Source organism: Nanorana parkeri, unplaced genomic scaffold (assembly GCF_000935625.1).
Source record: "Nanorana parkeri isolate BGI_ZX_2015 unplaced genomic scaffold, ASM93562v1 scaffold499, whole genome shotgun sequence".
In the NCBI taxonomy this organism is placed as follows: Eukaryota; Metazoa; Chordata; class Amphibia; order Anura; family Dicroglossidae; genus Nanorana; species Nanorana parkeri.
Genome location: NW_017306767.1, coordinates 457,137 through 467,069, shown reverse-complemented (window position 1 = coordinate 467,069; position 9,933 = coordinate 457,137). Strand labels below are relative to the sequence as shown.

The 9,933-nt window shown below is 47.2% G+C and overlaps 1 protein-coding gene across 1 annotated transcript in view; it reads left to right on the top strand.

The window, feature by feature from the left end:
* TRAF3 (TNF receptor associated factor 3) overlaps nt 1-9,933 on the top strand; it is a 90,809-nt gene that overhangs the window by 51,418 nt on the left and 29,458 nt on the right. Inside the window, exon 2 of the mRNA XM_018561087.1 lies at nt 8,542-8,800. Coding sequence (XP_018416589.1) covers nt 8,559-8,800 — 242 coding nt within the window. The 5' untranslated portion in view covers nt 8,542-8,558. The remainder of the gene's footprint in view (nt 1-8,541; nt 8,801-9,933) is intronic.

Here is a 9,933-nt window from a genome sequence, read left to right as displayed (position 1 = left end):
AAGGAAACTAATAATAATAATATTTTTAAAAAATTCCTGGAGGAAGCGAATGTAACAGAGACGACACTATAGAAATTAAAGTAACAAAATCGCAGCTACAAAAGTGCTGCAGCGTTAAGAGCGGGCATCCTACGATTGCTGCTCTACTATGTATTATCACTTTTTGTTTTTCGATTTGGTGCCCTGTGGGCTCCAGAGGTTGCCCCGTATAGATTGGTCACTTGACTGTCATCCAACTACTGACACGTTCACCTTTCACTATTTTAAAGGAGAAGACTTGAGACTAATAGCACTCTGTGGACAAGGCTCATTGTATTCTGTACATTGTGAGCTCTGCAGGAGTGCTCCTACTTCCTAATCAAGTCCTTGTTTGTAGTTATTGGAGTTTCTATTATTTGTTCTGTAGTTCTGACGGTTTTCATTCATATTTCTAATTTGTGTATGTATACGCAGCACAAAGCTCCCTGTACCATATCTGCATGGATTGTGTACATAAGATAAGGAATATCTTAACTCAATAATATAAGCCAGACACTTTTAGCATCTGTGAAAGGAAGTCGGCAATGGGATGGGAGCCCATATATATCCCCCGGGGTGTCATTTTTAATTTGTTTGAATGAAATCTGCCACTCTGGTACGATAGCAGATTATTTAGAGGCTAAAAGAAAAAAAAATGGAGTTCCTCTAAATGCCACTAAGGCAGGAGTAGCCAAACTCCAGCCTTCCAGCTCTGGTGGAACTACAAGTCCCATGAGGCATTGCAAGATTCTCACAGCCACAGACATGACTCCCGAAGAGAGGTGCAATATGGGATTTGTAGTTTCATCACAGCTGGAGAGCCAGAGTTTGGTTACCCCTGCTCTAAGGTGTCCACACAATTTCTTTCTCTACATCAATTGTTGTTTACTGCTCTGAGTTGATGGCAGTGATGTCGCCGGTCTCTAGTGAATGGATAGGCTGCATTCTCAGTGATGTCACCGGTCTCTAGTGAATGGATAGGCTGCATTCTCAGTGATGTCACTGGTCTCTAGTGAATGGATAGGCTGCATTCTCAGTGATGTCACCGGTCTCTAGTGAATGGAGAGGCTGCATTCTCAGTGATGTCACCGGTCTCTAGTGAATGGAGAGGCTGCATTCTCAGTGATGTCACCGGTCTCTAGTGAATGGAGAGGCTGCATTCTCAGTGATGTCACCGGTCTCTAATGAATAGATAGGCTGCACTGTCAGTGATTTGGATAGGTTTTGCTTCATATTAACTCTGTTGTGTCAGCAATACGACTTTTTAAGTCCAAATGTAAATTGCCCCCCTTGCTGTGAGAACTTTATTTGACCTTTCGGTAGGTAACTTGGAATGGGCACCTGTGCGTGTCCCTGGTTCTCAGATCCTCTTTGTGGAGTGATTGTCAAGTTATCTAACGCTGTAAAACTTGGTGTGGGCATAATACTCCATCATAAAAGGTTTGAAAAGACCCACGCTTGTATACACGATGAGCGCCTTCGTTTCACGTGGTGACAAGCGTTTTGTATTTACATTTTGGGGAAGAGTTTCATAGCGAAACACACAAAGCAGCACATGTCAGGCCAACTAATTCCACATGAGCCTCCGACCCCTCTGAGTAACCACTCGGTTTCAGGTCTGTTTTGTGTGCGCCCCCATTATGTCATAACTCTCTATATTTGTGTACATCTTATAGATTTTCCAGGAATTGTTCTCTGCTTCATTTTTTTTGTGTTCCTGAAATGAGCCGAGGGGGGGGGATTTGGGCGGGATTTACCGCGTTCCGCCTGGCGGGCCATTCTGCGTTGGTCTTCCCGGTGATTCCCCTTCTTGCAGATCATTCGCTTTCTGTTTGCATAAGATGTCATCTTTTGACTCCTTGTCCCCATCTGCAGCTCGTGCTTCCAGTCAGAAGTAGAGAAGCGAAAATGTTATCTTTCATGGCGGACGGCTGTTACGGTGAAATAAAACGCCATTTAGGCCCCATTCACACCAGGGCGGGTGCGGATCAGCGCGGTTTCCTCTCTCTCTCTCTCTCTCTCTCTCTCTCTCTCTCTCCCCCATCTCTCCCTTTTCTTTGCATTGGGGCTGATGTGAATCACAAACCTGACTGAACAGAATCACAGATATTTTAAGATGGTAATCCCGCTGACACAAATGTATTTGGTTGTCTGTTTGGTCCACGTCCAGCTTACACCATTAAAAAATTTAAAGTTTGGAAGGTTTAGAACCTTTGTAACATTTGTATTGCTATTGATGTCCCCATGGGAGAGGACTCCTCTTGCTTCTGGCATGGTCACCTTGAGAGGCTGAGAGCTGACACATAGAAAGCAGGACAAGTACTGGAGACATACTGCTCCCTTCCTAGATCTGTCCATCTCTGGCCAGTACGCAGCTTGATGTTGTGACCTGTAATACAGTCGCGCGCAGTGCTATATTGCGGTCCAGTAAAATGGAACAACACCAAGCGACAAACTTTGCAATCTTTCTTTTAATATGGTTTCTTTAGACACTTCTGGAAGTAAATCCAGTGTCGGGGTTCAGAGGGTGTAGGACAGGGTTAGCCAAACTTCCTTCCTCCAGATGTGGTGGAACTACAAGTCCCATGAGGCATTGCAAGACTCCGACAGCCAAAGGCATGACTCCCGGAGGTAGAGACATGGTGGGATTTGTGGTTTTATTACAGCTGGAGGGCCGAAGTTTGGCTTACCCGCACTCGGAAGAGTCCCAAGCCTTCAGCCTGCGGAATGATAGATTGTTGGAGTTCTGTAGATCGACCACCCTGCTGCTAACAGCACATTTTGTTTGTAATGTCCGCACTATAATCACATAATGCGCTTGGCGAGGACAGGAGCGGAGGCCGTGCAAGAGGCGGCATTGTTCATGAAGGCTCAGAGCAGCTTGAGCGTTCTTTACGTCCCTGTTTAATCCTCAATTAGGTTATCTTCAGGTTTTTTATTTACCGTATAACCATCCCGAACAAAACTGTAACAATGAAAGTGTCAGAGTCTGTCTCGTCATGATGTTTCTGTTTTGCCAGAAGCCCTCTGGCTGGCACACAAGCCTTCGTAGGGTGGCGGTTGGACGCCCCGGGGTATGGAATAATTTTTCACACTGCTTCAGGTTTATTTGTCTTGGGGAAAGACAAAGGTGCCACTATAATACACTCCATGGCATGATAATGTATTCTGTGTCCTTCTTGTCTTGTTGTATTTCTTCTGTTAAACTTAACCCGTGCCGGCCCTTTAAGGATATCACAATGCCGAGGATCAGAGGAGTGTTTCTTGATCATCCCTTCGCTGTGATTGGCTGTCAAAGCAGTCACATGATCGGGAACCCATCACACTAGCTAGGGACTGTAAACGGTGAGCGGGTGATCAGTCACTGTGCGCTAATTAGCGCCTCCCTGCACAGAACAGCCGCTGACAAATACACTATATCGCCAAAAGTATTGGGACGCCGGCCTTTACACGCACATGAACTCTAATGGCATCCCAGTCTTAGTCCGTAGGGTTCAGTATTGGGTTGGCTCCGCCCTTTGCCGCTATAACAGCTTCAACTCTTCTGGGAAGGCGTCCACAAGGTTTAGGAGTGTGTCTATGGGAATGTTGGACCATTTGTGAGGTCAGGTACTGATGTTGGAGGAGAAGGCCGGGATCGCAGTCTCCGCTCTAATTCATCCTAAAGGTGTTCTATGGGGTTGAGGTCAGGACTCTGTGCAGGCCGGTCACGTTCCTCCACTCCAAACTCCGCCATCCATGTCTTTATGGACCTTGCTTTGTGCACTGGTGCGCAGTCATGTTGGAACAGGAAGGGGCCGGCCCCAAACTCCTCCCACAAAGTTGGGAGCATGAAATTGTCCAAAATGTCTTGGTATGCTGATGCCTTAAGAGTTCCCTTCACTGGAACTAAGGGGCCAAGTCCAACCCCTCCAAGAAAACTTTACACTTGGCACAATGCAGTCAGGCAAACTACCATTCTCCTGGCAACCGCCAAACCCAGACACGTCCATCGGATTGCCAGACAGAGAAGCGTGATTGGTTACTCCAGAGAACACGTCTCCACTTCTCTGCAGTGGCGGCGTGCTTTACACCACGGCATCCCACGCTTTGCACTGCACTTGGTGATGTAAGGCTTGGATGCAGCTGCTCGGCCATGGAAACCCATTCCATGAAGCTCTCTACGCACTGTTGTTGCGCCAATCTGAAGGCCACACGGAGTTTGGAGGTCTGTAGCTATTGACTCTGCAGGCAGTTGGCGACTTCTGCGCACTGTGCGCTTCAGCATGCGCTGACCCCGCTCTGTCATTTTACGTGGCCTACCACTTCGTGGCTGAGTTGCTGTTGTTCCCAGTCGCTTCCACTTTGCTATAACACCGCTAACAGATGACTGCGGAATATTTAGTAGCAAGAAAATGTCACGGAACACCTGAATCCAATGATTTGTAGGTGTGTCCCAATACTTTTGGCAATATAGTGTATGCGTTACGCCGGCAGAGAGGTGTTACAGTGCACCTGTGGTCAGACTATGGACAGTAATTTATTTAAATATTCCTAACAGGCAGTAAAAATGGCTTTCAAACAAACCACCACTCTCCTCTCTGGCTGCTTTTATTGTGACGTTATTCATCCTCAAAGATCGCAGCAGTGACTCTAAAGTCAGTTCATTTCTATGATCCTAAAACCACCTTCTGTTTGTTTATATCAGACGGCTGGTCAGAGTCTGTAAATGATTTGTGTGCATGATCTGAGCACAGGTTCACTTTAAAGAGCCACCCCGGTCACCACAAACACCTGCTAGTGCTACCGGTATCTAGCAAATATTGTAACTCTTCTAAAGTCGTGCAGCTCGATGATGTTTCCCGCACTGTGGGTGTGACTGCAGCCTCCTGTTACATGATTTTTTTGCTGCGTATTTTCCATGGTTTATAAACCAGGCAGCAGAGGCACCGGTGCTGAAATCATTGAATGCATATAATAAAAAAGCGGCATAGGCTGTGCGCTGGCGTTTTCGAGAAACGCCGTTCAATAGATACAGCAAGGAAGTGTATTCCTTAAAGTTACGGATATTTGCTGATTTACGTATGCGAGCTCCTGCTTAGTACTGCTGCACTGTGAATGTGTTTCAACGCCACTCTTATAGTGCATGTCTATGAGTCAGGTGTGACTTGGCTAAAGCCAATGCGCTCTCTCTCTCTCTCCTCTCTCTTGAAGACTGAATTGATCTCATCAGTCCTTGAAGCTGAACTGTAAAGAAAAATGTCTCTTCTGTGCAATCTCTGCGTTCTACCCCTCACTTCCTGGCATCATTGGCACCGGATATCAGGGGAATCCCCTGCAGCGGACCCGCAGCCAGTAATAATATGCTGTGTAAAGGGATGAGTTAAAAATCTAAATATTTCTGTAAGGGAACTTTTGCTAGGGAAGTGTAGACTGTACCAACTCTAGAATTTCTGGGACCTCTGTAAGAAAAAGGGTTACATTTGGCTCACGTAGCCTAAAAACTACCAATTTACCGCCGGTCTAGGGAACCGAAAACTTACAGAAGACAAATGTTTCCATTGTTACTGAGCGTCTATATCACTTGTTCTCTCTTCTCTCACGCCGTGCTCCCTCTGTGTCGCTTTGCTTTCCTCTTTGCTCTCCCTTCTTTGTTCTTTTTCTCTTCTCTTTGCTCTTTCGCTCTCTGCTCTTTGTTCTCTTTCTTTGCGCTCTTTGCGCTCCATCTCTCTCTCTCGTTGCATTCTTGCACTCTTTGCGCTCACTCTCGTTCTCTCTCTCTCTCTCTGCGCTTCCTCTCTTGTTCTTTCTCTCTCTGCGCTGGAGGAGCGGGGAGGGGATCCCTAAGGGAGCCCTGACTGACAGTCACGGCTCTCTGCAGGGATAGCTCGAGAAGTGAGCGGGCGCCGGTATGTGTTCGCTCACTCCCCGATCTACTGAGCCGACCTGTGACAGTCTCATTGTCACAGGTCGGCTACAACTATGAGGATGAGTGAAAATCACTGACCTCCTAGTTCTCCTTTTAACTACTTCTTTTAGGTGGACTCGCCCTTTAACAGGTTGGCCCAGCCCGCAGGTGCCCATTAAAAACCCCAAGCCCCTGCTTTCGGTAGGAGTCGACCTTTAAGGTCCACCACACGAGCACAATCCAGTTTGCCAATAAACTGTGAATGTAAAAAAAAATTTTTTTTTCTCTCATTAGAAGGAAAATCTGCCTTGGCCGTTGTTTCCTTTCGGCACCCACGCGCTTTGCTTTTTACAGTCTCTCCAAAATGTTATTTTTACTCTCTTTTTGTACTGTATGTCTGAGTCACAGCGTTTTAAACCTTTTTGTCTGTTTTTTTTTTTTGCTGTCTCAGTTAATCTGGAAAAAGATTGTAAAAAAAAACCAAGAAGATTGTGCGTTCGGCGGCGTGTCAGAAGGTTTTTGGTAATGACTTGTTCTGTGGTGTCTTTGCATGACTCTTACAACTCTTGTTTAATCTTTGACCTGGTTCGTGGAAATCGTAAACACGAATGGCGGCGGCGGAGGGGCCTAGAAAGGGCGGGAAAGTGTAGTCGGCTTTGCTGACATTTTCAGAATGTTGACAGAAAGGTTTGAGCGGCGCGGGTTCTGAGAACGAGGTGTCGGCTTCCGCTGAAACCATCTGATGTCGCCTTTTTCATTCATCACAACCTTTTTTTTTTTTTTTTGTCCTTCACCTCATTCTCGCCGTGATGAAGAGCTGCGTAATGGGAGTGAGAACGCGAAGGGCTCTGTGGAAATACGCCGGCCTCTCGAAGTTTCTCAGCAAGCTACGGTGTAGGAAGGAGATCTGGGGCGATGTGTAGGAAGCCAGAATGGAATGATCGAGATGAACTGACGATGTATCATTATTACTGAAATCTCATACACGTTGCAACAGTTTTATGTCTTTTTCTATTATGTTTTTTTTTACATTTGGATATTTGCAGTTCAATATTTTCTGATGGTCCTGATTGAGACACTTCGTGTTCTAGGGTGACAACATTTGGCACCATTCTCCAAATCGTGCTCCTGCGTTGTCACCCTGTCACATGGGCTTCCAATGGAGGCTAAAAGTGCCCATTTCAACACATTATTCCAGGGCTGAGCAAATCCCAGGAGCCAGGTACCCCGCGCTCCTTAAAATTTACAGCTGGCGCTTAACCTTTGATGTTTCCTCTAGGCAGGTGGGCAGGTCTGGCCCGCCAGTTATGCTTTAACTACTTATCCCAACATGCCTCTTGGGATCATGCATGTACCTGTCAGTCTTGCAATGCCTCATGGGACAGCAGCTGGAAGCCCGGAGTATTTTTTAGAGAAAATATAAACCCTTGCAGTGAGCCCTCCTGTACCGGAAGGGCCAAATGCTCATTAGGTCTAGGACAGGGGTAGGCAACTGCGGCCCTCCAACTGCAGTTTAATTACGAATCCCAACATGCCTCCGGGGATCATGCCTGTAACTGTCATTATTGCAATGCCTCATGGGACTTGTAGTTCCACAACAGCTGGAGACCCAACGTTTTTCAAAATAAACCCTTGCCGTCGGCCCTCCTGTCCTGCAAGGGTCAAATGCTCATTAGGTCTAGGGCAGGGGTGGGCAACTGTGGCCCTCTAGGGGTGCTTTAACCACAAATTCCAACATGCCTCTGGGGGTCATGCCTATAACAGTCAGTCTTGCAATGCCTCATGGGACTAGTAGTTCCACCACAGCTAGAGGGCTGGAGTTGCCCGCCCCTGCCCAAGTTGTTGTCAGTGGGGCTGGCTCTTAAATAAAAATACATCCTCCTGGACTGGACAGACTGGCTCATCATTTAATTTTTTTCTGGGGATCCTGGCATGATGGTCCTTGTTTAAGCACTTCTCATTATAGGGTGACAACACTCTGCACCATCCTCCTGCATTGTCACCCTTCCATTGGAGATACGTTTACACATTGCTGTAGGTTTATAGCACAAATTTGGGATGGAGAAGAAAAAAAAAAGTCAAATGCTCATTAGGTCTAGGGCAGGGGTGGGCAACTCCGGCCCTCCAGCTGTGCTTTAGATACAAATCCCAACATGCCTCTGGGAGTCATGCCTGCAACTTTCACTCTTGCAATGCCTCATGGGACTTGTAGTTCCACAACAGCTAGAGGGCCGGAGTTGCCCTCCCCTGGTCTAGGGGGTACCAGAAGAGGAAATATTACTTATCACCCGCCACTCCGGGGCTGTCCTCTTCTCTGACTCTCTGGACTGTGGGCGATCCCTCTGCGCCATCGCGTACTAGGCAGGGCTATTAACCCTGTATTGTATGTGGATGTCTGTGGCTGTCAGTCTTGCAATGCCTCATGGGATTTGTAGTTTCACCACAGCTGGAGTGCAGAGGCTGGAGTAGGGCATTACCCTTCCCTAGTCTATCCAAAGCCGAAAAGAAAAACATTTCTGCCTTTTACATTCACTTTAAGGTCCTTTTTGTAGTGGGTGATGGGATGAAAACCTGTCTTCTGCATGCAAATCAGGAAGTGATGGACTCTGTGCTGATGATCCCATTTCCTGTTTCAGAATTTAGCTGTTATATCATGGATGCAAGCAAAAGAGTGGAGCCACCCGTGTCTTCGCAAACACTACAGCAGCGAGCCAACCCAGACCGCAGCCTCGCCACCACCATCTACGTGCCCGAGCAAGGGGGCTACCAGGAGAAGTTCCTGAAGCATGTGGAAGAGAAGTACAAGTGTGAAAAGTGTCGGCTCGTCCTGTGCAACCCCCGGCAGACAGAATGTGGACACCGCTTCTGTGAGACGTGTATGAATTCGCTGCTAAGGTAAGCTCTGCCGGAAATATGAGACATCTTAAACTTGGGGGCCCCTACAAATGATTTCAAAAGCCACTTAAAATGGACCTTTTACTAACTTTACAAGTCTCCATGAATGTATATAGGTGACGAATCGCAGTGTGCAGCAATAGTATAGCTCCACCTTTTTATTATTAAAAAGCCATCCCTGAGCTCCAATCAGGTTCCCGTGCCTTGGCAAAGATGATGTCATCAAGGAGTGACGCGTTTCGCAGAGTAAAATCTGCTTCATCGGACTTTACTGTATTAGGTGGTGCATATAGACAAGGTTACTAAATCTAAACTTGTTCATGCTGGAAGTGAGGAGACTAAGGGGGACATGATTTTGATGTACAAGATGTTCAATGGTGATAGCAACATCAGCAATAAACTTTTTACTGTAAACTCCATAACAAGGACTAGAGGCCGCCACCTAAAACTGGTGGAGAAAAGATTTAAAGGAGAACTATGAGGCGAGTGATTTGCACTCTTCCTCGTAGTTCGAGCCGACCTGTGACAATGAGACTGTCACAGGTCGGCTCAATAGATCGGGAAGTGAGCGAACACATACCGTCGCTCGCTCACTTCTCGATCATCTCCCTGCCGAGAATAGTGACTGTCACTCACGGCTCCCTGCAGGGATTCCCCCCCCTCCCTCTCCGATCCTCCAGCGCTGACTGGCGGAATGGACCGGGGAGGGGGCGGGTACAGCTGGCTCTGCCTTTAGATAGGCAGAGCCAGCTGTCAATCATGCAGCTGGAGTGGCTCTCGACAGTAATGTTGGGATCCGTCCTGGCTGCGGCGTCTCAGTATATAGAGAGCTGTAGCTCGCTATATACTGAGCTTTGGGTGACGGGAGGACGCTAGTTTATGTCCTCCCGTGACCCTTAGGAGAACTATGGGGAAAAGCACTGTCCCCATAGTTCTCCTTTTAAGCACAAGGGGCGTAGGGGCTTCGTCTCAGTTAGAGCGGTCAGGGTCTGGAAGTCGCTGCCACAAGCAGTGGTATCAGCCGAGAGTGTTGAATCATTCAAAAAGCATTTGGACAATTTCCTCAGAGACCGTAACATACAGGGGTACAGGTACCATTTAAAAACAAGATCACACGGGGACTCATACACACG